Here is a 27,928-nt window from a genome sequence, read left to right on the forward strand (position 1 = left end):
TCTCAGGTTGTGAGATCAAGCCTGGTGTCAGGCTCCATGCTCAGCATAAAGTCTGCTTAAGACTCTCCCTCCCTCTCTGTCTGCCCCTTCCCCAGACGCTCATGCTCTTTCTCTCTAAAATAAATAAATCTTTCAAAAAAGTTAATTTTAGGGGCGCCTGAGTGGCTCAGCCCTTAAGCATCTGCCTTCGGCTCAGGTCATGATCCCAGGGTCCTGGGATCGAGCCCCGCATCGGGCTCCCTCCCTCTCCCACTCCCCCTGCTGGTGTTCCCTCCCTCGCTGTGTCTCTCTCTGTCAAATAAATAAATAAAATCTTTTTTTAAAAAAAGTTAATTTTATGTTATGTGAATACACATACATACCATACACAATACACACCAAAAACACATTTGGCCAGATGGCTGAGTGTTAAAATCAATAACCGCAGCCCAATATCACTGCCATTAAGTACAAGAATAAATCTGAAGATTTTCCAAAGGTTTATTTCAATTTTATTATTATATTTTACTAATCAATTTTGAAGCTTGATTTTTATAATATATGAACATAAATTTCTTAGGATTGTCCCTGTGATTGGTCCACTGAACATTTGGGTATTGATTAGATGTTCACTTTAAATGGTTCAAAGGTAGAGCTAAGATACTTTTGGCTGCTTTGCCAGAATAGGGCACTGTTGACCATGATGTTGCCATCAAATTATCAAATTTTCCTTCGTTCTAGATATTATATCATCATAGTAAAGACATGTCCTCCTCAACTTCTGTACTTGAAAACTGGGTTGATGATGATGATGTAATTTCAGGGAAATGATCCCATAAACTAAAGCTCTGCATACTGCTTGAAGATATTTTCTGAATATCTTTAAGAGTAAGTTACAGATTTTCTTCACTCATATTTTAAATTTCTAATATCTTTAGGCCTTTATTCTCTTTTTTAAAAATTACATTTATGGGGCGCCTGGGTGGCACAGCGGTTAAGCGTCTGCCTTCGGCTCAGGGCGTGATCCCGGTGTTATGGGATCGAGCCCCACATCAGGCTCTTCCGCTATGAGCCTGCTTCTTCCTCTCCCACTGCCCCTGCTTGTGTTCCCTCTCTCGCTGGCTGTCTCTATCTCTGTCGAATAAATAAATAAAATCTTAAAAAAAAATTACATTTATGTATTTTAGAGAGAGAAAGAGAGGTGGTGGAGGGGCAGAGGGAGAGGGAGAGACTCTCAAGCAGGATGCCCACTGAGTGTGGAGCCCGACACAGGCCTTGATTCCACAACCCTGAGATCATGACCTGAGCTGAAATCAAGAGTCGGGCTCAACCAACTGAGCCACCCAGGCACCCCTAGGCCTTGATTCTCATTCAAATTATTACCTAGTCACCAAAAATCTCTAAAAGTCTGTCCATCATTTTTTTTTAATTAAACTACTTGAGAGTTCTTAGTTATTATTTTGGAAAACAAAATTGTTTCAATCATTATTTCACTTTAGTTATAAATCTAAATGTGTATTTAAACTACCAATAAAATTTCAACGTATAAAGAACCTAAGGAGACATTTTCATTCCAGTTACAACTAGAATGCTCACCTACATTCAAAAGTGAATATTAATGTATTAACAACATTGCAATAACAAGCCTCATTCATACTGCTGACATTGATACTCTGATTGGAGACAATGGTTACTTATGCAATCCCACGTTCATGATGGCGTACAAGTTCAGAGAGGCCAGAAATGATGTTGAAGTAGTCATATGACTACTTGGGTTTCCAGAGGCTGAGACCAAAGCCAGAGCCAAATGGCAGATTCGGGCCAAACAGAAGGCTGAGGCCAATGGGTCCCACCCTAATAAAGAGATTAAATGCAAGGAACAGGAGATAAGCCTTCTGGATAATTCTCAGGGCAGGAAAGAGGCAACATTTACCCTCAGCTGACTCAAAGAAAATGACTGCAGTTTATCACCCCACTTCCCATTTAATTTCCTGACAGAGAATTGATAAAACCAGAAAAGGGGAAGCAACTCAAGAGATAAGATGGCACCCTCCACAAACACCTCCTCTTGGTTGAGCTAACCCACAGGGCACACCACACACCTCACATGTCTCAGCACGGCTCATGGCACACACACCTAACACTTGAGAGTTATCAAACTACTCAGACGCGCAGTTGTCAGGGGCCACATTTAAGGATAGAAAAGACCTAGGAACATCCCAAAAGAAGGCTTTGTGGTTTGCTTACATGAACTTAGAGGTTATTGTTATCTGTATCCAGACAACAGAAATTCAGAATGTTATTATCAGGTTGATGTTTGTGGAGTCTGACGAGTCCTTGCCTCTATACTTTGGCTCCCTCTTAGCCACCAATTATTACCAACTCTCTTATGACAGACGGGCATAATAACAAGAAAAAAGCAACATTTCCAGAGTGTTTTATCAAACACTAATGAGACTGAGCTTTTACTCAACTGTAAAATAGGATTCTGAGTCTCACTCACATGTAGGTGGTTTTTGGAATAGAAAGTATTGTATTTCTTTTGCCAAAGAAACCTGGATTCCATTGTGTTGGATTTGGATCTGCTAGAGATGGTTCATTGGCTAATAAAATACAGTAATCGTTGGGGGCAAGGAGAGATTAACACACAGTCTGTGTATTCAGAAAACTGTCTTCACTAGAGCACAAAGTAGATGGGTTTCCATTACGAGACAAGTCACACAAAAAGAACACCCTTGACACTTTTTGTTGTTGCTATTGTTTTCTTTTCTTTCATTTTTATTCAGACTTCCAGGTAAGCTTGAAGTTGCTTGATGTAAAATCAGGGAAAGTCAGGCTTAGAGGCTACATTTCTTGGAAAGTATCCCCACTTCTTGCAGTAGCCCCTTCTGTTTTTTAACAGATTTAATTCAAGTTTAACCAGTACAAGTCTCTTAAGAGTGAAGCTTGGGGTAGACCGGGGCGGGGAGGGGGGGTGCAGTAAGCGGTGTCAGTGGCCAGTGGGGGCCTGGCTCAGAATCCACGCTATCATGAGCCTTCTTGAAGCTAGCTGACTCAGTCCTTCCGAGGGTTACCAACTCATCCTGTTTGCCAGGGGACTCCCCCACTTTTAGCACTGAAAAATCCGTCTCAGTCCCAGGCAAACCGGGATGGTTATCATCTAAGGATTTACCTCCCTGGCTTTAAGCTGTACCATACACATCCTGAGAGGAGTTCAAATCACTGTAAACTTTTCGAGTTAAACCTCTGTGCTCTGAAGCCTTTGTCTGTTTACATCACCTACCACAGTATCTTTTTCTACCACCAAGTAGGATTCCCACCTAGTTACCACAAAATCATTAAATGAGGCAAACATCTCTACTCCATTAAACATCTTTATTTTTCCACTTATTTTTTAAGAGGAAAAAAAATCCAAATTCACACAAATGGTCTTGAATTTTTTTAAAGCTCTCATTTTGTTTGGGTGAGAGATTTTTTTTTCTGTGCTTATAAAACTTATTTTGTGGGGGGATAATCATTTATCAAATTGAGTTAGCTTTGTACTTCTCCCTCAGGCTCTGGTCCCCTGCCACGTATTTGAATGTACACAGAAAAACATACACCAAAATCTTCCCAGAAAGAAAGAAATCCAACTGTCCCAAGATTACTGACTAAAGTCATTAATAGTAAATAAAATTTTTTGTAGCTTAATCTGAATTAAGAATCTTATGTTCATATTTCTATGGAGTTAGTAACTGTATTAGGTTCCTACTGATGCTGTAACAAACTGCCACAAAGGTAGTGGCTTAAAACAACACAGATATATTATTTTATAGTTCTGGAGGTCAGAAATCCAAAACGGGTCTTATGGGTTAAAATCAAGGCATTGGCAGGGCTGCATTCCTTCTGGAGGCTCTAGAAGGAATTCACCTGTTGTCTTTTCCAGCCTCATTCCTTGCCTCATGGAATTCCTTGCCTCATTCCATGCCTCCAGCTAGTAATATCGTCACTCTGACCTGTGCTGCTGTTGTCACAAACCTCTTCTAATGGATGCTTCCACAAGTCCTGTCCATTTTTTTAAGGACCCCTGTGAATAAGCTCACCTGGATAATCCAGGACAATCTCCCCATCTCAAAATCCTCAACTTAATCACATCGGCAAAGTCCCTTTTGCCATATAAGGTAACACAGTCACAAGTTTCCGGGTTTAGGACAGTCACCTGGAGTGGGGGGCATTATTCTCCCTCCCACAGTCATTAAGACACCATCTTAGAAAGTTATCATATTTGACACTAATGGGACCGTATCTTTGGGTCTTATTTTCCTGAGTCTGTTGCATAATCCTTCCAAATATTTAGAATCTAATAGTTTGTAAGTAAATTTGAAAAGATATTTGGTGGGGCACCTGGGTGGCTCAGTCGGCTGAGCATCTACCTTCAGTTCAGGTCATGATCCCAGGATCCTGGGATGAAGTCCCACTTCGGGCTCCCTGTTCAGCTGGGAATCTACTTCTCCCTCTCCCTCTCCCCCTCCCCCCTGCTCGTGCTCTCTCTCTCTCTTGTTCTCTCTCTCAAATAACTAAAATTATTTTTTAAAAATCTACTTGGTTACATTGTATGCTAATGTTAGGAAACAAGACAAAACATATGGGGTTCCAATAACTATCATCTCTACAAGCAAGATTACTCCTGTTTCAAGTTGACCCCCACAATCCTTATTATCCCTTACTGTTGGGACAGCAGGCAACAGAACCATAAAAACAATCCCATATAACATTACACAATGATTTAGAGCAAACAAAATGACTTCACAGCATTTAAAGGCCACATAATGAAATAGTTAAGAGCAAAGATTCTGAAATCAGACAAACATGGACTCAAATTCTGACTCTACTGCTGGTATGGGCTCTCAAAGTCTGTTGTACTCCTCAGTGCCTACCTCATGCTTTGTGGGAGACTGATGAAATGAAATCTAGAAAGCATTTAACAGTGTCTTGGCTGTTGCTATTACCATCATAAAGATAATATCATACTTGACACAATAACATTGATCCCCATTTGACATATATAAAAAAAAAAAAACACTGCCAAAAAGGTACTAGCTCTAAGGATGCACAACCAGTAAATAATCATATCCCAGCGTCTGGCACACAGGATCCATTCCCGAATACCTTGTTTTCAGTGACAGCAGACCCAGTCCCTACAGGTCAATCTCACAACTGCCCCGAAACCTCTTGAGCTCACAGCTCTTTCCCTTATCCATCCCCTACTCTCTGTTGTCCTCCAAAGGGTGTGGTCTCCTTGGTCTTTTTTATGTCTGAGACCAAATATCAAATGCGCTGGGATTTCAAAACAGTTACAGAAATAGATCCAGTTCATCTGCAAGAATATCATACTTCCCATTTTCTCCATTTCAATACTGTCATCCACCCCCACACTAAATGCGAGAAGACATTTGCAGAGCATGTAACTGATAAGGAATTATATCTAGAATACATAAAGAACTCTTAAAATTTAAAGAGGCAAATCACTCAATTAAAAAATGGGTAAAGGACCTGAACAGACATTTCTCCAAAGAAGTACAGATTGGCCAATAAGCACATGAAAAACTCAGTATCATTAATTATGAAAATGCAAACCAAATATATACACAAACATTCATGTTTATATACATATTTAAGTGTGGATAGATTACAGTGCATATTAATTTCTTTCAAGGCTCCTAATGAGATTTTAGGATTTCTTGCTAAAGGGACACTGGGTCGTATAGGATTGAGATCCACTGATCTAGCATGGAGGATTATCTGTGATCGGCACATGGCCTATTACAGAAGAGTCAGGTTGTTTTTCTTCTATATTCTATAACAGCTTCGGTCTCAAGGACTCCACGGGGAAAGAAACAGAAAAATTATAAAATAATTTATTCCTCACTTTTGCTACCAACTTGTTCTTTATTTAGGGGATATGCTGTTTCTGGAGGTATATATAATTATACATTTGGACTAAATGTATCTGTCATTGTTATACAATGATGTATTTCACAATGTCTATGTGCCAGATAAGTGAATCTTACATCTTTAAATGCCTGAACATTTCATTTAAACATTTTTTTCCATTAAAGATATTCCTGAACAAAGAACACAGCTTCATCTGATGAGCCTTTTGTGGCTCACGACCATTGTAACAAACACCATTCTCACTGTGTAATAACCAAACAGTGCCCTCAGGTGCACCGAGGTCAGCCACTGAAAGCCTCTCAAATAAATGGTCCCAGGCTGGTGAGCTTTTTGGAGTTCTTGACTCTGCCTTTCACAGGGACTTGTTTTTATGGGCTATTAATTTATTAGTGCTCTTCCTGTTGGTGGCTTCAGGCAGTGCCTCCCACCTTTAATTCGCTGCATTCACACAAACATTTAATGCCCACATTACCAGTGACGGAACATTTTTCACCTCTTGGAACCTAGCACTAAGGCCAGTCTTTTCAATTCCAAGTTTCAAAGCCTACTAGCTTAAGGGGGGGAGATAGGGGATAATGAACATTTATTATCAGGCTGTGGGGACAAAAGTGAACCAAGGAGGCAGAAGCAGGAAACAGAAATTCAGCAGAAACCAAAGAGGCTATTTTCTTAGTCACTCTCACCTCCGTGTCCCTTTGCCCACCTGTTTCATTCTTTTGTTTCTGAAGACTCCCCTGCTGGGCTTCTCCATGGACATGACTGCTACAACCAGAGGGTAAGATCAACTCAGTTCTAGTCATTTGCAGAGAACAAAGGGCTGCTTCTCTCCCAGTGCCACAGTACCAGAGGAGAGAATCTGATTGGCCCTTTTGGGTTAGGTTCCTTGTGTAGCCCAATCGATAAGGTCACATAGTATAAACATGGCCGCTGGGGCCACCTCTATGAGGGAGAGCAGTTTTTCGAGGAAGAGTGTTGTGATAAACTGGCTTAGTGTACAACGAAGGAACCAGATGATCCAGATGTTAGAACTTAATCTAAATTAAAAATAAGCTCTGTGAGGGCACCTGGGTGGTACAGTTGGTTAAGCACCCTACTCTTGGTTTCAGCTCTGGATGTGATCTCAGGGTCATGAGATCAAGCCCTGTGTCAACTCCACGCCCAGCACGGAGTCTGCTTGAGATTCTCTCTCCTTCTCCTTCTGCCCCTCCCACTCGTGTCCACTCACTCTCTCTAAAATAAATGAATAAATCTCAAAAAGAAGGAAGGAAGGAAGGAAGGAAGGAAGGAAGGAAGGAAGGAAGGAAGGAAGGAAGGAAGGAAGGAAGGAGAAAGGGAGAAAGAAAGAAAAGTTCAGCTCTGTGTAAGTGTCTGAGGTGCTCCCCTCTGAAGAAAGAACATGAGGTTTGGCCCCATTATTGTGTACACATATTGTTTTTTTCTGAGGCCTTGATTATCTACTCCATTTTTCTTTTTCTTTTTTAATTTGATACAATTCACACACCATAAAAGCCATCCTTTTGAAATGTACGGGTCGGTGAGATTTAGGATAGTCACAAGGATTCTGCAACTATCACCATTATGTAATTTCCAGAACATTTCCTCACCCCAGACAGAAACCTCGTACTCATTAGTAGTCAATCCCCCAGCCCTAGGCAACAACTAACCGACTTTCTGTCTCTATGGATTTTCCTATTCTGGACATTTCATATAAACAGAATTATATAATATGTGGCCTTTTGTACCCAGCTTCTTTTGCTTAGCATCATGTTCTCAAGATTTGTGCACACTGCAGTATGTATCCGTGTTTCCTGCCGTTTTATGGCTGAGTAATATTCCATTGTCTGGACATACCACATTTGTTTTTCCATTCATCAGCTGATAGACATTTAGGTGATCTCCATGTGTTGGCTATTATGAACGATGTTGTGAACATTCACACACAAGTTTTTGCATGAACACAGCTTTTCAATTCTCTTGGGCGTATGGTACACCCAGGAATGGAATTGCTAGGTCACATGGGGATTGTTTAACATTTCGAGGAACTGCCAAACTGTTTTCCGAAGGGGCTGCACCATCTTACTTTCCCAGCAGTGTAAGAGTCTCCCAGTTTCTCCACAGTCTTGCCATCTTTTTGACTGTCCTTTGTTTTCATCATAGCCGCGCTAGCAGATGAAGGGGTATCTCACCGTGACCTTGGTGCACGTCGCCCTAGAGAGTGATACTGAACATCTTTTTATGCTCTTATTGACCATTTGTGTATCTTCTTTGAAGAAATGCTATTCAAATCTTTTGCCCATTTTAAATTGGGTTGTCATTTTACTGATTAGTTAGAAGAGTTAAAGAACTCTTTGTGCACCCGGCTGGCTCAGCTGGTAGAGCATGCGACTCTCAATCTCAGGGTCACGAGTTCAAGCCCCACATTGGGTGCAGAGCCTACTTAAAAACAATAAAATAAAAAGACTTAAAGACTCTTACTTAGGGTATTTAAGATACTAAACCCTTACCAGATACATGATTTGTAAGTATTTTTCACATACTGTGGATCGCCTTTTCATTTTCTTGATGAAGCACAGAAGTTTTAAATTTTATCTATTTTTCGTTTTGTCACCCACCCGTGCTTTTGATATCATGTCTAAAAAACCACTGCCTAATCCAAAGTCACAACGATTTACACTTATGTTTTCATCTGAGTCTTACAGTTTTGCTCTTACACTTGGGTGTTCGATCCATTTTGAGTTAATTTTTATATACGGTAAGACACAGGGGTCCAACTTCATCATATGCATGTGGATATCCAGTTGTTTCAACCCCATTTATTGAAAAGACTATTCTTTCCTCATTGAATTATCTCGGCACCTTTACTGAAAATCTCATTTTTTAAAAACTACATTCCCATGGTTGTTCAGTAACTGACTACACTCAGTCAAGCATATGACAAATATGCAACTGAATGTGATTAAGATGGAGGTATATGGGGTAACAGGGTGACGGGTATTTAAGAGGGCACGTGTGGTGATGGGCACTGGGTGTTATATGCAACTAACGAATTACTGAACACTACATCAAAAACTAATGATGTATTGTATGTTGACTAATGAACATAATGAAAAAAAATCCATACAGCAGCTTTATAAGATAAAAAATAATAGAATAAAGATTTTATTTATTTATTTGAGAGAGAACACATGAGCATGAGCAGGGAGAATGGCAGAGGGAGAGGGAGAAGCAGGCTCCCCGCTGAGCAGGGAGCCCAGAGTGGGGCTCCATCCCAGGACCCCAAGATCATGACTTGAGCTGAAAGCAGACACTTAATCGCCTGAACCACCCAGATGCCCCTAAAGGAAATTTTTCAGTGAGTATAACAAAAATCAGAAATAACAAAAAATAATTGGCAGCAATTTTTCTTCCTTAATGGGACTTAAAGTAGGGAAGCTAACTCTGTAGGGAAAGTCTGGGACTCCCACTTTTTGCTTTATCCAGTTCTGTATTGCTTGAATTTGTTACAAAGAACCTGTTTTACTTTACTAATTAAGATGGTCTTTTAATCTTTATATACAATTGTTTAACTTAAAAAAAAAAAAGATGTAGGTATATGAAAAGTCCTAGCTGTAATCAGCATTTACTTTCACTTTACACAAACTAAGATTATTCTGGCTAGTACCTGGATATATTCACATCTTGACTGTGGTGATGGTTCCACGGCCATGTGTGTATATATGTATATGTCAAACTTGTAAAATTGTACACTTTAAATATGTGCAGTTTTTTTATATGTCAATTATACCTTAAGAAAGCTGTTTTTAAAAACAGATAAAGTAAGGGCAAGAATACAAAATGAAATAACTTTCTTTTCCTAACCATTTTTCAAAATCGGCTTCTCTCATTGGTCCTAAGGATATAATATCATCTAGTAACTTAGGTAAACTTACACATTATATGTAAACTTATACATACAAACACCCACCTTGTTCCAAAACACAAGCAACCCATTTTTTTAAAGATTTTATTTTTAAGTAATCTCTACACTCAACATGGGACTTGAACTGACAACCCCAAGATCCAGAGTCGCATGCTTACCGACTGAGCCAGCCAAGTGCCCCTAAAACACACGCAAATCATTTAAATTCAAGACTTGTAAGGCTGGGACCATCTCATTACTGTAAGATAAATATTAACAAGAGCTGGAACTGAGTTTGGCTCTGAAGGAAGCATTTTTAAATCCCTTTCCAATGAGAATTTAGCAGCTATATATTCCTTTTCCACACAGAATTTAAGCCCTCCCAACTGCACCAAGCTCAATTTTGGCTGAGACTTCACCTGCCTGTTCACCCTCCTATCTCTAGCATCGAGAATACTGCCAAGCACACAACAGGCACTCTGTCAAATGAATGAATAAAATCCCACTTAAACTTAATCACCACCTTTTCCTAGGACCATTTTGGACTGAAGCAGGTGGCAGCTCTATTCTTCCTTTTAACTCAACAATTCCATCTCTAGAGATAGATGCTGTCTATTTCCTTCAAATTTTCTTATTATTCACTTTTTTTATCTGGAAAAACAATGTGGTGTGGCTTAGGAACCTCACATCCAGGAAATGAACTAAAATATTTTATCAAAGATTATGCATAGGATCCACAAACTAGAAGCAATCAGATGAGAACGGTTAGGAAAATCATGGCATACCCTCTGGAAGAAACAGTCCATTTATTAAAAATGATCATTATGACAAGTCTGCAATAACATAGAAAACACGAGGAGTATGAACCAGGGGGGGAAAAATCATCATTGCCTGTGATTTACAAACTAAAATTTTATACACATCTACCTGTGAGAATTTATACTCCATGAAGGCAGGCTCTCTGGGCTTGTTCTGTTCACTGAACAGTGCCTGGCATATTGATGGTGCTTATTAATACTTGCTGAATGCATTAATGAAACTTAATATAAAATATATCTTTGAAAACATACCTGAAAGGGAATGAACAAACGTGGAAAATTACGTTCAAGGAGTGGAATTGTGGGTGTGTCCTCCACTTCTCTTTATTTTCCAATTCTCCCTGAAGTTGTGATAAAACTTTCTCAGTTAAAAGGATGGCCACAGAACACCCTCCCCCCCCCCCCCCCCGCTCTGGTTCAGTATGTTTCTTTCCTCGTCCCGTAACTAAGGAAGCATATGAATTGGAGTAGGGGTGTGGCCTGGCTTCAATTCCAAGAGCGCCACGGTATAGGGTGTGTGACTCCAGCCAAGGGCTCCTAGGGTACCTGACATTTAGGTTCTTGCTCCAGAGGTTGAGAAAGCACAAGTTGGGACCTCCCGAGGGGCTGCTCTTTCTCCTAATCTGCCCCCGTCCCCCACAGGTCAGTCGTACCTCCCAGACCACCTAAAGGAGGAGCTCAGTAGCCCCCCCCACCTCAGCCCCCCGATGGGTAACTCATTCCCAAGGGAGAGGTTACTCTCCACGACGGCTCTATCTCCACTAAGACGGTCATTCGTTCTCCCCGGCCCTTCAGAGGGTCATTCGTTCCCAGAGAGGAGCTCACCCCTTCCTGGTAGAGCCAATGCCACTTTGCGGGGCTCGCTCGTTCTCCCCAGCCCTACTGGCAGGGTCACCTGTCCTCAAGGGAGAGCTCACCCCCTCCCCACGGGTCCCACTCTCCCGACAGAGCCGCCCGTACCCGACGGGAACTCCGCCGTCGCCCGGCCCCCGACCCGAGGCTCAGCGCCGCCTCCTTCCGGGCCCTCCCACGCGAGTAGCTGCGCCGCGGGCCGCCTGGGCGGGGCTCCCGGGCGCGTACCAGGCGGCGGGACGGGCGGCCGGGCGCAGAGCGCGGAGCTGGGCGGCGCGGCGGCAGTGGGCCATGGCGGGCTGCTGCGCGGCGCTGGCCGCCTTCCTGTTCGAGTACGACACGCCGCGCATCGTGCTCATCCGCAGCCGTAAAGTGGGGCTCATGAACCGGGCCGTGCAGCTGCTCATCCTGGCCTACGTCATCGGGTGAGCGCGGCCGCGGGCGCTGTCCCCGAGGGGTTCGGGGGTCCGGAGTGTCGCGACGGCCGGGAACTCCCTTTCTGGATCCCGGCCGTGCACCTGCTGCTCCTGGCCAGGTCACCGGGCGAGCCCCGCGGGCGGCCCCCAGGCGCAGTCCCAGGAGCGGCGACCCGAGGCGGGTGACATACGCCTCCCGGGATCCTGGCTCCCGGAGGGCCGGGCGGTGGGCCGGGCTCTGGGGCAGGAGACTGCCTTGTGTACTGTGTTTTTTCAGGGCAAAGCCTGGCTAGACCTTCATCCTCACCCTTCGTGCTTCTTGTTCCCTGAGTTGCTCTTTGCTGTCCTTTGGCTGTGGGGGGGCTTTGCCCTTAACGTTTCAAAATTTGCACTTCACTTCCCATTCTGATGATCTGCTGACAGAAACCAAGGCTTGGACTTGCCATTTGGCCAGTGGCTTCCTGTCCTTTCCTTTAAGTATCATGTGGCAACCCAAGATGATGAAGAGGTCACACTCTAAAAAGCATTTACAGTTTACTTCGTTTTGTGGAGTTGTTAGGGTTTTTTGTGTAGGTACCTTCCTTCGCTTCATCATTCCCCATGCTGCCCTCTTATACTTCTATATGTCCTGCCACCTTCTGTCCCCTCACCAAGTGCTTAATTTTAATTGCGTGCACCCGTTACAATTGAGTGACACTCAAGAGAAGAGATAGAAATTAACTGGGCCCATTTTCAAGGTCCACCTGGGGTGTTAAAGGTGTCTACAGCTGCTGAGCTGACAGATGTTATCTGCTCTGGCATTCCTTTTCTTAAAAGGCCTAATGCTGTGGTCCCTAGCTGCACATTAGAACCTTGGGGAATCTTTTAAAAATACTGATTGCAGACTCCCAGCCCCAGACCTTCCGATCTAATTACTATGGAGTATGACTGACTCCCCAAGTGATTCTGATGGGGAGCAGTTTGAGAACCAGTGTCCTAGTGTTTCCTAAACCTCCATGATCATCAAAGACTCACCTGAGGAATTGTATAAAAGTAACAAATCCTCCACCCTAGGGTGGGGCTTGGACTGTTAACACTGTCCACGGGAATTCACATGATCAGGCAGGTATGGCCTCTAACAGCTATCAGCAGTGAGTTCTGACAGGATTCAGTGAAATAGCTTCCCACATATGGGCTGTCCATCAGAACCACCTGGCCCACTCCCAGGTTTGGATTTAGTGAGTCTCATTAAGTACCACCACCAACTCCTTGTCCTCCAGTGATTGTGATGCACCCTTAAATTTTGAGACCTGCTACTAGCTGGTTAACAACTCACATTGCTGGATTGGACCAGAAGCATTTAGAATGAAGAGCTCTCAACTTTTTCCTCTTGGCTTTTGATACTAGGGGGAGGATTAGTTTAACTCTAACTTAGGGTATCTGTAAAGTTCTAGACTACGGGAAGGGTCTATAGCTGCACTGTATGATATAGTAACCACCAGTCACCTGTGGCCATTGAGCTCTTGAAATGTACCTACCCCAAATCAAGATGTGTGCTATCACCATAACATACACACTGGATTTCAAAAACATAGTGCAAAACAACCAAAAAAGTAAAATATCACATTAATACATCTTGCATTGATAACATGTTAAAATATTTTGGACATACTGGTTAACATAAAATCTATCACTAAAATTAATTTTACCTATTTTTCTTTTCACTTTTTAACATGACTACTAGAAAGTACATTACATAAGTGGCTTGTGTTACATTTCTGCTGGGCAGCACAGCTTTCTAGGGTTCCTGGAGTGTTTGCTACCTTGATCATAAGAATCTCTAAAGCAGTAAATGCTTTGCTTTTATCCATCTTCCTGTGATCAAAACTGACTCAAGATCTGAACTAAGGGCTCTTTCTTCCTCTTTCTTTCGCTTGCTTGCTTGCTTGCTTTCTAACTCATCTCTTAGCTTCCTGATCCAATTCATCTTAGACTAAACATGCATTTCTCAATTATCTAATTTTGTTATCTGTCATATGATGAGGAAATAGTTAACCATATAGTGATTCCTGTAAAACCATGTGTCTCTGCTTTAGCAACACACCGTACGCTATGGTAAAATAATAGTAACCTTCCTTCCCTAAGTTTCTGTGTGCCTGAATAGAATTAAATCAAAGCTTATATTGCAGCTAAATTCCTAGAACCCCTGAAGAAAAGGACTTATTTGGGGAAAAGCCTGTCTCTAGAATAGACAGTGAATATGGGGACTGCTCAGACCAGACAAACCCATAAATAACCAAAACCAGTGATTTTTTTTTTAAGTCTCAGCAGCTAGGGCTTATAAGGAGAGGAGAAGGATGCTAGCATTCCTTGTTTCTAGAAATAATAACAATGACAATAGTCAGTGGTAGGTGTTTAATAACAGTTCTGGCGGGAAGGAGTTCTGATTTGTAGCATTGGCCAATTTCCGTGGTGTAAATACTCCCATCATGGCCAATTTCAGCCTATGATGGCAACACGAACATTATTCTAAACATCTGATATGCAAAACTCATTTAACCTCGCAACTATCCTGTGAAATCCTATTATCATTCCCATCTTATTGATGGGAAAAACTGAGGTATAGAGAAGTTAAGCAACTTGGCCAAAGTTATGCCTGATGAATGGTGCAGCTGAGAAATGAACCGTGATCGCTGGCTTCAGTTTGTGTTCCAGTGTTCTAACCACTATGCGCTAATGCCTTTAGATTTTTAATTTTTCAGACTGGTTGTAATGCCCCCAATTCTTCCCAGAGAAGAGAAGCATACATGTGACCCGAATTCTTGGAGAAAAAGTAAGAAACTAGTATAAAAAGTTCCTTGAACAGAGATTCTCTTTTCTAGAGGGAGTAAAGCATACAAGGCAAGAAAAGAGGCTTCAGAGGCAAAAAAGACTTGAGCTCAAATTCTGACTTTGTCATTCACTAGCTGTGTGACCTTGGGCAAGTGACTTAACCTCTCTGTGTCTCAGTTTCCGCCTCTGTAAAACTAGAGAATAATAATGATATCCGCCTTATAAAGTGGTCAGGATTAAATTCGTTAATATAGAGAGAGAGCTTAGAGCAGTACCTGGCACCTGAAAACACTCAAATGGTAACTATTATAATTTTTATCATCTCTGGGTAATTCTGCAGGTCATAGTGCGTTGAAAGTGCTCAAATATCTATTAAAGACAGCATTCATTGAGTACTTTGTGCTGATCACTATGCTAAGCGCTTTACCTGCGTCATCTCATTTATCTCCCACAAATCACCCTGTGGTTTAGGTTATACACCCATTTTGCAGAAGTGGAAATGGAGCCCCCCCCCCCCGCCAAGCAGTTTTGCAAAGTCATGTAATTAGTGAATGTTATACTGTCAGCCTTTGGCTATCAGAACCTCCCAAGCATCAGTTCGAATTCACCGAATCCTAATGGCAATTTAAGGGGCCTGTTTTATTTTGTAGGTGGGTGTTTGTGTGGGAAAAAGGCTACCAGGAAACCGATTCTGTGGTCAGCTCAGTTACTACCAAAGCCAAAGGCGTGACTGTAACCAACACTTCTACACTTGGATTCCGGGTCTGGGATGTGGCAGATTATGTGATTCCAGCTCAGGTATGCCTCCCACCATGGCTTCTGTCTAACACCAAAAGCTTCTGATTTGCTGCTTTCCCTTTACTGACTTTGCATTCTTGATTAACGATTGGCAGAGTTCTAACATCACCGAGGCCCAGATTAATTTTCTTAGTCCAAGAAAGCAGTGCAGAAGGATTTCTTTCTGCCTTAAGATCTAATAAACAATATTCAACCAGCCATGGTCCTTCAGCTTTAAATCATGGCTGACTTAAACACCGACAAGTCTGTCTCAAGCCCCGATAGGTGGAAAAGCAAGTATTTTAAATCTTGGGAAAAATTCAGGTGGAAATATTGCCTTTCCATATTTTGTATGTGCTTTATTGTTCTAAACCCACAAGGTGAATCTTTTCAGATAGTGTAAAAAGTTGATCAGTAATTGGAGACCAAAGCCAAACCGGAAGGTAACAGACATACCTGCACAGGATTTTATCAGGAACAAAGGAGAGGGGAAGAAAGTGTGTGATACAGCATCCTAGTGTCCAGGCTGTTAATCCACGAAGCTCCAAGTGAAGTATCGACTCTCTTTAGCCATGGTAACGGCTGTGGTCCACATATCCCTCCAAATGGCTTCTGTGCTGGGGTAGCTAAATCTCTCTCAGCTCAGAGCTTGGCTGGGGAAAAACCAGGACTTCAGAAACTCTGTCTTTCTTCAAGTATGTTTGTTTTCCCTCTGCCTTCTCAAGAGAAGGAAGAGAAGGGTTTTGCGGGGTGCCTAGAGGGAAGACTGAGTGAATGAGCAATGAAGGTCAAATGGAACAGGGGATTCATAGTTTGCTGGAGGTGGCTGGTCCTGTTGGCACACACCTGTGTCAACAGAGAGACCACCGCTTCCTGTGAAGCCATGGCCTTGTCCTGGCAAGCTCCGGAGCCATCACACTCAGCCTGTTCCCTGGGACCAAGGAAAAGTGTGGGCCCACTGCTTCTGCCCGTCAGTGGAAAGGACCAGGCAGCAGGTCTGCCTTCCAGCTCAGCTCCCGCCTGGGGCCTTCGTGAGCTCCATAGGGTTCCCTTCATGAGCTTTCACAATGGCCTCCTGCTTCTCCACAAGTGGAACTCAAACATCTGTTTGCACCACTTCCACTTGGCTCATCTCCAGACTGAAGTTTCCCTAAGCTTAAAATAGAGATGAAATAGGAAACAAAAAGTAAACCCTATTGAATTGTTCACACCTATCTCGGGAGCCGCAGGAGCAGCCATCTGTAACACCACGTGAGCCGCATGTCTCTGTAGGAGCACTGAGGACCCTGACAGGGGTGCCAGGAGAAACTCAGGCATCGTGCCACATCCTCAGGCCTCCTTTTGGGGTCATTTCCTTGTCTCCCAACATGGCTTGTTCTAGGCCTTTCTCTGGAAGATGCCAGCTATTCCCAGATCTTCCACCACCTCGTCAGACGGGGGGGTGGAGGTGTCTACAGACACTTTGATCCCTGAGTTACCCTGATCCCCCAGATGGCTCCCAGTGCTGACTCCACTCTTCCTGGGAGTCTGAAATGCTGAGAGAAAGCTTCTGGCATTTCATTTTAGAATGCCAGTGCTCAGTGAGGGGGAGGTCCAGCTAGAATTTGGGGGCATCTTTGTCTTTTACTCCTGATCTTGGAAGGTCCTTAGCAACCAATTCTTTGTCTCATCCCCAGTGAATTGCCCTCCAGAAACTTTAAATCAACCATTTGGCACCTTCCTAGGAGGAGAAAACAGAACATTCTCGAAGGGAGAAGCATCAGTTACTGACCCTGACTGGGTCTTCTCTAGAATGTTTTATTAATTTAATAGCAGTTAGGAAAGAAAACCAGCCAAATTTGGGACTTTGGTGGCCTTGTGTTTTCGTACCTCTGAGGTAACCTGGTTGGCGCAGGATGTTTTGCACACCCGTTGGCTCTTTTCCCTCAATAAGCCGAGCTTTATTAAGGAAACGCCTCAGGTGATAGACATTTCTTTTTCCACTGAGGTGAAATTCATATGTCATAATATTAACTATTTCAGATTGAAAAATTCCGTGGCATTTAGTACATTCACGATATTATGCAACGATCACCTCCTCCTAGTTCCAGAACATTTTCGTTACCCTAAGAGGAAACCCCATACCCATTAGGCAGTCGCTCCTCATCCCACCCTCTGGCTCACCCCCACCTCCAGGGCAACCACTCATCCACTTTCTGTCTCTATGGAAACTTCATAACCACAGAATCATGCGACATGTGGCCTTTTGCGTCTGGCTTCTTCGACTTAGCGTCATATTTTTGAGGTTCGTCCATGTTGCAACGTGTGTTAGGGCTCCACTCCTTTTTATGGCTGGGTCATATTCCATTGTAAGTACACACACAGGTATAGACAAACACAATCTGTTTATCCATTCATGTGTCAATAGACATTTGGGTTGTTTCCACCTTTGGGTCACTATCAATAATGCCGCCATGAACGTATGCAAACAGCAGGCCCCGCCCCACCCCGTAGCCACAGTTTCAGTTACCCGTGGCCAACTGCAGTCCAGAAATAGATGATCCTCCTCCTGACATATCCTCAGGTCAGTAGTAGCCCAACGCTACGTCACAATGCTCACATCCCTTGCCTCCCTTCACCTCATCACATAGGCATTTTATCATCACATGAAGAAGGGGGAGCACAGCACAATAAGGTATTTGGAGAGAGAGAGGCTACATTCACATAACCATTATGGCATATTATTATAATTGTTCTATTTTGGCATCAGTTATTGTTGTTAATCTCCTACTGTGTCTAATTTGTAATTTAACTTTATCAGAGGTATGTACGTCTCAGAAAAGACATAGTGTCTATAGGGTCGGGTACTATCTGCAGTTTCAAGCATCCCCTGGAGATAAGGGGGAACTGTGGTACAAGTATTTATTTGAATCCTGTCTTCAGTTAGGTTATACACTCTCAGAGAACAAGAGATCAAAAGATCATTTTTTAAATTGTTTTCTGCCTGGCATATGGGAAAAGCGAAAGGTATTGTCCTATTAAAAGAATGACTGGCATTCTTCGTGGCTTGGCTTGATTCCTCTGACAGTAACAGGGCGATGCCGTCTCCCCTCTGCAGGAGGAAAACTCCCTCTTCATCATGACCAACATGATCATCACCATGAACCAGACCCAGGGCTTCTGTCCTGAGGTAGGCAGCTTCTTGGGGAAGAGCCTTGGGCTTCAGGCCCCTCTCGTCGGCACCTGACTGATCACATGGAATTCGTTTTCACTCTTTCTTCTTTTTCCAGCTTCCAGATAAGACCACTGTGTGTAAATCAGACGCCAACTGTGTTGCTGGCTCTTCAGGCACCCACAGCAACGGTATGAGCGTGTGGCTGTGACCCCACGGTAGACACTGAGCCTGGGGGAGGGCAGCCCCTGACCAGATTGCCTCCCCTGTGGGACGTCTCTCATAGAGAAATCTTCAGGACAGAGAAATCCCCCACATTCCCCAATTCTTTCACGTGACCCTGAGTGAGCCTGCTGTTCAGAGTAGGGTCCTGGGATCTTCTTAACATTCAGCTGTCACCTGTGCCCCAGAAGCCATCCCAGATCTTGCCCTCTGTTGTGGTTTGGCATCGCCCTAACCCTGCTCTTGGACTCAGGAAACTATTTTCCTCTCATTTCTGGAAACTGTATAAATCCCAGAATTGGAATAGGTCAGGATTGATTGCACAGGACGCTGTGATGTTTCTTCCGCTCTCTACCTTGCAAAAGTAGAAAATAAGAGACGCCTGCAGACCTGGGTCCCCCTTGCCCCCACAGGAATTGCAACAGGAAGATGCGTGCTATTCAATGGGACTGTAAAGACGTGCGAGGTGGCAGCCTGGTGCCCAGTGGAGGATGACACACACGTGCCCAAGTGAGTACTGCCCGAGGAAAGATGGCAGGGGAGTTAAGCCTGGTGTGTTGTGCTCTTGGTGTCTGTGTGGAGTGAGGCCACCCCAGGGTGGGGACCACAGGCAATCATCAGAGGCAAGGTGGGCCACAGCATTTGTCACTTGTGATAGGAGTACAGATGGTTTATTTCTATGTCTGGACTCTGTCAGTTGCAGGTAACTCCAGGAAGCAGTTCTCAGTGCCGTGCCCAGGACACACACATAGCAGGGGCTGTTTATTGTTCCACTAACTATGAAGAGCCTAGCACAACTAGGCCTGGGGCTCAGAGGACAGCTTCAGAGTCTCCACATTTTGACTCTGCTTCCGCCCATAATGGCTTCGTTTGCAGGACCCATGGTTTAGGGCCAGGAGGCAGCTCCCGGCTTACATTTCCCCCAAGGCTTCCAGCCCAGTTGTCCATAGAGGTTCTAGATCTGTCCATCATCACATCTTCAGCCACATCCCTCAGCCCATCACTGTAGCTGGGGCATGTATTTTGCTTATCAGCTCAGGCCTGGGTCCCCTGCCCACTTCTGGAGCTGGGGTGGCGTCAGTCCCGCCCAAAGAACACAGCCGGAGAGTAGGGAGGTATGGCTTCCAAAGGAAATTGGGGGTTCTGTTACCAGAAAAGAAGGGAACAGAGGCTGGGCCAGAAAGTAATTAATGTCCACTGAAGTGTGTTATATAAAGTAGAGCAGGCTCAGGGTCGCCTGAGAATAACATTCTTCCCAGTAGTAATTTCTCTGCTAGACTGGGTGGGGTTAGAAGTAATGCTCTCAGAATTGCTTGCAACTCCAGCGTTCCTTACCCAGAGTTCAGACTGAGGCCTGGATGAGGCCAGGGGCGCAGGGAGCCACATGAACCCCATCTCAGGTGTGCTGCAACAGAATGGATGAGAACCTCTGGTTTCAAGATTGCTGAGGGCAGCCGCTCAAGCTAGGGAAGGAAACACTAAAAGAAAAGGAATCTAGCATTTTTGAGGTGGAAAGGGTCTTACAGAGCTATGCGCCCTAACATCAGTGCCACTGGCCATGGGTGGCTATTGAGCACTCGAAATGTGTCTGGATCCAAAGAAAATGCTCTGTGTAAAATGCACACCAGAGTCCAAAGACATTATGGGGATGGGGATATATATATATATATATATATATATATATATATATATATATATATATATGCACATATATAATATTATATTATATTTATATTATATTATATTTACCTGGTGAAGTAATATTTCAGATATATTGGGTTATTATGCAAAAGTTAATTTCACTTGTTTCTTTTCGTTTTTTTTTTTTTTTTTTTTTTTTTGAGGGAGAGCGAGAGCAGGAGGGAGGGGGAGGGGCCACACTGAGCAGGGACCCCAACTCAGGGCTGGATCCCAGGACCTTGGGATCATGACCTCAGCTGAAGCCAGACACTTAACTGACTGAGCCACCCAGGAGCCCTTTCTTTTTATTTTTTAATGTGACTACTAGCAACTTGGAATTACAAGGTGGTTTGTATTTATGTCTCAGTATATTTTCATTGGACAGCACAGTTATAGATTTAATCCAGTGGAAAGTGATTTTTTTTTTTTTAAGATTTGTTTACTTTAGAGAGAGAGAGCACAGGGGGAAGGGGCAGAGGGAGAGGGAAAGAGTGTCCCAAGCAGACTCTGCTTTGGGCTCCATCTCACAACCCCGAGATCATGACCTGAGCTGAAATCAAGAGTTGGATGCTTAACCAACTGTGCCACCCAGGCGCCCCCAGTGGAAGGTGATTTTTAAGGGTACAGCGATACATAAAATAACATGAGTCACATGGAAAGGTAGTCCCATGTCCGTTCATATTCAGCTTCTAAGCTTATTTATACCAAGGAGGAAATCCTGGTTTGGGGTGTCTCTTGTCACATGCTGATTTCCATTTCTCACAAAGAATAATCCCCAGATTCAGCACCTTGGGCAAACAGTAATATTAACTACAATGTTTAGTAATATTGTTTTGATTTGATTATATTTATTTGAACAGTGACCTCTGACTGGGGGCCAATGATATCTCCTATGGTCATGATGGAAAGTTTCATTTCAAAATGAATGTCAGTTTGAAAAATGAATTGATCCTAAAAGGGGAAACAACCCAAATGTCCATCAACAGAGAAAAACAGATTTCAGTGCATCCACACAAGGGAATGTGACTCAGGCATAAATAAAGAATGAAGTGTTACACACTACCACATGGATGGACCTGGAAAACGGGGTGCTAAGTGAAAGAGGACAGACACAAAAGGCCACATACTGTATGATTCCATTTATCTGAAAGGTCCAGAATAGACAAATCTGGAGAAACAAAAGTAGATGCGTGGTTCCCAAAGGCTGGGGGGGAAGGGAGAATAGATAGCTACTGTTAAATGGGCACAAAGTTTCCTTTGGGGATGATGGAAATATTCTAGAACCAGGTGGTGGAGATGGTCGCACATCCTGAATGTGTTTAATGGCCCTGAATTATACACTTTAAAATGGTTAATTTTATGTTATGTGAATTCACCTTTTTTTTAAAACGGTGAGTCAGTCTTGAAAGTATTGCATATGAGGGTTGGCTCAGTGGGTAGAGCGTGCAACTCTTGATCTCAGAGTTATGAGTTTGAGCCCCACATTGGGTAGTAGAAATTACTTAAAAACAAAATCTTTTTTAAGGGCCGCTGGGTGGCTCAGTCGGTTGGGCACCTGCCTTCGGCTCGGGTCGTGGTCCCAAGGTCCTGGGATGGAGCCCTGCATTGGGCTTCCTGTTCATCGGGGAGCCTGCTTCTCCCTCTCCCCCTGCTTGTGCTCTCTCTCTCTCTCAAATAAATAAAATTTAGAAAAAAAATAAAATCTTTTTTAAAAAAAGTTTTGCATATGAGGTAGACAGATGTGGGGGGGAAGTTATAGGGAATGACAGTAGTTCGAAAAACCCTAATATAATGCATCCCTCCGGATACAGGGATGAGGGGATCTGAAGCCCCGGGAAAAGTGCCTTCGTCAAGGCCTTTCTTGTCATCAGCAGTGACAGGTTCGTCTCTCTTTGCTGTGTGGCCTTGCTTCTGTCTCAGGGTCGAGAAGGCTGTTCATACTGTTTATAAACTCAAAAGATTCCACCTGGATCAGGGGAGCTCCCCCCCACACACACACACACAGAGGGGTCTGCCTACAGCACTGGATTCTCCTGTAGAAACCCACCAAAAAAAAGTGGGGTCCCCTGGGAGACAGATTCGACTTGTACTATCAGCCCAGAGCTGACGTGGCACCTCAGACTGGAGGCTGTGCGCCAACAGCCAACAGACACGTGATTTTTATGTACTTTGGAGATGAGGTCAGGATCCACCCTGTGGGTGAATTTACCTTTGCTTTGACTTGTAAAACCAGATCTGTTGAGCATTCCCCTGAGAACGCCTGAGGGAGGCGAGCTCTGAAACCCCACAGCTTCAGGCTGAATAATTTCCGGGGCAGCCGCTAGGCCTCGCCCCTGCTTAGCTATTCCTCCAGCTCTTAAATTCCCACAGCTTCGGCAAGAGGCAGCAGAGGAAGAAATGGAAAGGCTTCATTTCCTCTGCTGACCTCGTGTTTATGCAGAGGAGAGTAGAAAATGCTTGGGATGTTTCACATTTTTTCTTGACAAAATGACATTGTAAGACACATGTGCACGTGCTTTTTAAAAATATTACCTAAAGATGTGAATATAGGTGTACGTGTACTTTTATTAACAATACGTTACGATTTTTTTCAGACCTGCTTTTTTAAAGGCTGCGGAAAACTTCACTCTTTTGGTTAAGAACAACATCTGGTACCCCAAATTTAATTTCAGCAAGTAAGTGGTGGCCAGCCATGTGAGTTCCCCAGCGTTCTAGAACGACTTCTGGCTCTTCTTTGAGGTTTTCCTCGCTTCATTTCTGCCTCCTCCTGATTTTAGGAGGAATATTCTTCCCAACATCACCACTACCTACCTCAAATCGTGCATTTATGATGCTGTAACAGATCCCTTCTGCCCCATATTCCGTCTTGGCAAAATAGTGGAGAGAGCAGGGCACAGCTTCCAGGACATGGCCATCGAGGTAGGCACGGGCCCCTGGCTTCTCTGACACAGTCTTCAACACACCACATTCTAGAAGGGGCCCCGAGGAAAGCTTGCTCTGTCTCTGCTCACAACCCACAGGGAGGCATTATGGGCATCCATATCAACTGGGACTGCAACCTGGACAGAACCTCCTCCCTCTGCCTGCCCAGGTATTCCTTCCGCCGCCTGGATACCCGGGATGTGGACCACAATGTGTCCCCTGGCTACAATTTCAGGTAGGTGTGAGCTTGGGCCCCGGTTCTCTTGTGTGGGGGTGGGGGCGGCGGTGGCTGGATCACTCCCCAGTGGGGGCATCCCTGCCCATTAAAGACCAGCACTTGCTCAACCCCCCAAGGGCAGGTGGGAAGGCTATGTGCCAGGGATGTGTTCAAGCAGATCTTTGTACCTGTGGTATCTTGGCCCTTGAGAGCCTCCTATGCCCCTTCTTACTTTCAGAAATCATGTTGAGACAATTTGCAGCGCAGCCAAGAGAGGCTGGCTGCTTGAGCTCCCTGGGGCCAGCCTCACCTAGGACCTCTGCCTACTGATTTTGAGGAGTGGGTGAGCTTGTGATCCTCTGGTCCAAAAACTTCTGGGGCCTGACCCAGGAATTAGTTTCTCAAAGACCAGGTCTGCCCCTGGAATCTCCAGCGTACAGGGGATACAGGTTTAAGCCTCAGGAAAGGCTTTCACTGTATTTCGCTGCTAGAAGTACCATATATTAGTGTCCTGGGGCTGCCGTAACTAATTACCACAAAGTGGGTGGCTTTAAACAACAGGAAGTTACTCTCTCACAGATCTGGAGGCCAGAAGCCTAAAATCAAGGTGTCAGCAAGGCCAGCCACCTTCTTTGCCTCTTCCAGGTTCTGGTGGCTCCCAGTGATGCTCGGCGTTCCTTGGCTTATAGACCCATCGCTCCCGTCTCTGCCACCCTTGTCACATGGCCTTCTTCCCTTTGGACACATCTCTGTGTGTCCCCTCCTTATAGGACACCAGTCATATGGAATCAGCGCCCACACTAATCCAGTACGAGCTCATCTTAACTCATTCTGTCTGCAAAAACCCTGTTTCCCTACTTCCATTTCGCATTCACAGGTTCCAGGTGGCTACAAATCTTGGGTGACATGTTCAACCCAGGAGAGCCAGTCATCTGGGAAGGACCAAGGGACCAGGGTCAGGTTTGCCACTTCCTTGAGGCAGCTAAACCTTAGCTAGGTACATTTTCGTGGGTGCTCTGTGGTCTCTTACACGCATTCTGCCACTCTTAAACAAAGCAGCCCTACTGGGGCCGTGCAAGGAAGTCTGAGATGCTTTTGCGTTGCACTTGTCTCCCTCTAGTGGTGACGTGTAACAATCAAAGACACGTGGGATCATAGAACCGTCCGGAATTGCAGTCGGCTATCATTTTGAACCATCTGGCACAGTGATACCAGGGCAGATATTTGAATTTTTTTCCTAGGAAAGAAATTAGATTTGTGTTGCTCGATCTTTACTGTTACACAGTTCTAGAAACCACTGTGGAAAACCTCAAGCTTGGCTCAGAACCTCGGGACAGAGAGAAGCTGATGGTAGCCCTCACCGGAAGGACACCCATCCCCCTGACCTCCACTAGCATCAGGCCCCACCCGAATTCCCCAGATCTGACCAGGACATGGGGGTTGTGGGCCAGACCGCTCATGGACCAAGAGTTCAGGCTTCTATGAACCAATGTCTATATAACACAAGCAGATTGGATCATGTTTAGTCTAGTCATGAAGTTGTAGGACTATCACAATTTTAGAACATTTTCATCACCTCAGTGAGAAACCCCATACCCTTCAGCTATCACCTCTGTCCTCCCATCTACCTCAGTCCCCGCCAACAACCATCTACTTCCTGTCTCTCTGGACTTGCATATAAATGGAATCACACACTGTGTGGTCTTCTGTGACTGGCTTCTTTCACTCAATATCGTGGGTTTTTTTGAGGTTCATCCATATTGTAGCATTTATCGTTACTTTATCTCATCACGGCCAAGTAGTACTCCATTGTGTGGATAGACCACATTTTATGTATTCATTTATCCGTCAGTGAGTCAGTGGTTCTTTAAAAAAATGTCCAATGCTGATTCTGTGAGCTTTGTGGAATTTCATGGCCGGCTCCATGCCCCTCCCACAAGGCTAGGGTTTTCTGCTGGCTGGCCACATTCTTTTAGTGTCCAGGATCTCCTTGAGGCAGGCAGGTGACTCAGCTGTGATACAGAGCATATCCAGAGTGAGAGGTTCCGGCTCAGCCATAGGAGGCAACAGTTCTTCTGGTGCCCCGTGGGCCCTGGCACCCTCCTGTTCGCAGCCCAGCCCTCATGCTGTGTGACCCACAATGGCCGGGAGAGGTCTCGAGACGCTCAGGTGCCGTCCATCCAGCAGGCAGTGTAATCCTCCCACCCAGGACCCAGAGAGTGGATCTGGCATCTGTCTGTCCCTGCCCTGTGCCTTCTGCCTCTCACCTGTCCTCCTTCCCTAGGTTTGCCAAGTACTTCAGTGACCTGACTGGTGCTGAGCGCCGCACGCTCATCAAGGCCTATGGCATCCGCTTCGACATCATAGTGTTTGGAAAGGTAGCCTGGCCGCCCACTCCTCTCAGGGCTCTGGTTCAGACCCAGGCTTCTGGGTTGGCCAGAGACAAGGGGCCCTCTCCCCACCTTTTATCTGCTCGTGCCCTCTACTGCAGTTTTTTCTTTTTCCCCTGTCATTTGTAGGCTGGGAAATTTGACATCATCCCCACCATGATCAACATCGGCTCCGGGCTGGCGCTCTTAGGGGTGGTGAGTGACTTAGACTGCTCCTTCACCCCCGGGCCTGGGGCCGTCCTCCGCAGTAGTTAGCACAGCGAGGTGAGATCCTCCATTGGCACCTTGGTTCTTCCCCTTGACCCTAACTGGTTTCTAGAATCGACCCTCTAGGCTTGTTGCCCTTGCCCCCAGCCCCACCTCACCTTCCCTTCTCCAAGACCACAGCCCTTGGGGCCTTGCCTTCTCCAGCAAGGTGGAGACTTTCCTTGCCTTTCCTTGAAAGATTCCAGGCTTTGTGGGAAGGGGCATGCACAGAATAACAGGGCCTAAAGCACGCTGGCTTATTCTCTCTCACCCTGTGCCACACTCAGGCGACAGTGCTATGTGATGTCATAGTCCTCTACTGCATGAAGAAAAGATACTACTACCGGGAGAAGAAATACAAGTACGTGGAGGATTATGAGCAGGTAGGCCACCTCCTGAACTCCAGAAGGCAGCAAGGTCCAAGCACCTTGCCTCCTGCACCTCTTTCTTGTACCAGTGGTGAGCACCCGGAGTACGGGGCCGTCCGGGGAAGGCCCTAGTGCAGAGGTGGTGCTACTTGGGCACGTGGTCAACCCAGGCGGTCGCGCACCGCTCCTTCTCTGCTCCACTTCTAGACCATCACTCTTTAAAATCTAGCCTCGGGACACCTGGGTGGCTCAGTTGGTTAAGCATCTGCCTCCAGCTCAGGTCACGATCTCAGGGTGCTGGGATTGAGCCCCGCATCGGGCTCTCTGCTCAGCGGGGGTGGGGAGGTCTGCTCTCCCTCTCCCCCTGCTTGTGCACGTGCATGCTCTCGCTCTCAAATAAACAAAATCTTAAAAAAAAAATCTAGCCTCATTTTAATTAGTGACATCTCAGGTTAGTTACGATGATGAGTATTAGGACAAAACCCCACGCTACTCAAACTTGCCTCACATAGCAAGAGGGGTTGGGTGCCATGCTTTAAGGCCCCCTGCATGAGGACTAACCTGAGTATGTTCAGTTGTGAAGGGCTGCCCAGAAGGCCCGACTCTCACCCACCCCAAATGGACCAGACTTACCTGTGGGCAGCACGTGGTGCGTGTAGTTTCTCCATAAGCATATCAACGATAAGCGTATCATTCTTTGCAGGGTCTTGGCGGTGAGATGGACCAGTGATGCTTCCTCCACACCTGGGCTCCCCATGGCCCTCATCAGAGCACAGCCAAGAGGGAGAAAAGGCTGCCATGTCACTTCAGAGAAGGTTCGATTCTGACTCCATCTCCACCGCACAAGAACTTCATGGTCGCCCAGCTGCTTTGTGTAGGATGTGCATAGTAAACCACCCTGCAGCTTGGGGGTGTTGGGGCAACCTCTGGCCCAAGGGCGCCGGTGCTCCTGCCACTGCAGGCCTGGCGCCTCGTCCAGGGCCGGCCTTCCTCAGGGGCTCCCAGCTCCAGCTCCCTGTGAGACAGGCCCAGCTGAGGCCCCGCAGCTCTGGTCAAGCACTTTATGAGGGACGGGCAGACAGCTGGGCGTGATCGCCGGACCTTTAGCACGTGGGGCTGCACCTGGGCTTCGGTTTCTCTTCCCCATCCATGCTGCTACGAGACAGCGTGTGTCCTTTGAGAAGAGGCATGTTGAGGTGGTCAAGGACCAAACATTAAAACAATTTGCTCCATCTTTGTGTGGTTTC

The 27,928-nt window shown here is 45.2% G+C and overlaps 2 protein-coding genes across 11 annotated transcripts in view; one reads left to right on the forward strand and one right to left on the reverse strand.

The window, feature by feature from the left end:
• IFT81 (intraflagellar transport 81) overlaps positions 1–11,784 on the reverse strand; it is a 209,924-nt gene extending 198,140 nt beyond the window's left edge. For 7 of the 10 annotated variants that reach the window (XR_015722332.1, XR_015722331.1, XM_087857367.1 and 4 more), the window contains exons 1-2: positions 11,590–11,724; positions 10,882–10,970 (exon numbers count right to left, since the gene is read on the reverse strand). The gene's annotated coding sequence lies outside the window, so the exon portion shown is untranslated. The other 3 variants (XM_045777170.2, XM_087857363.1, XM_087857364.1) reach the window with 2 other exon arrangements.
• On the forward strand, positions 11,773–27,913 carry P2RX4 (purinergic receptor P2X 4). Its single transcript, XM_045777226.2, has 12 exons — positions 11,773–11,906; positions 15,359–15,506; positions 18,583–18,654; positions 18,755–18,827; positions 19,272–19,368; positions 23,133–23,213; positions 23,316–23,457; positions 23,559–23,695; positions 25,962–26,055; positions 26,197–26,262; positions 26,601–26,696; positions 27,385–27,913. Exons 1-12 carry the CDS (start codon positions 11,773–11,775, stop codon positions 27,409–27,411), a joined length of 1,167 nt encoding a protein of 388 aa, XP_045633182.2. The 3' UTR covers positions 27,412–27,913.
• Positions 27,914–27,928: the final 15 nt, after the last annotated feature.

Source organism: Ursus americanus, chromosome 30, assembly GCF_024610735.1.
Source record: "Ursus americanus isolate L20-20 chromosome 30, mUrsAme1.1.p, whole genome shotgun sequence".
NCBI lineage: Eukaryota > Metazoa > Chordata > Mammalia > Carnivora > Ursidae > Ursus > Ursus americanus.

Excerpts from the sequence above, each read along its gene's own strand:
- P2RX4 (XM_045777226.2), top strand. The coding sequence starts at position 11,773 with ATGGCGGGCTGCTGCGCGGCGCTGGCCGCCTTCCTGTTCGAGTACGAC. Across the intron at positions 11,907-15,358 it reads ATCCTGGCCTACGTCATCGG|GTGGGTGTTTGTGTGGGAAA; the intron begins GTGAGCGCGGCC and ends TTTATTTTGTAG. Across the intron at positions 26,697-27,384 it reads ACGTGGAGGATTATGAGCAG|GGTCTTGGCGGTGAGATGGA; the intron begins GTAGGCCACCTC and ends CATTCTTTGCAG.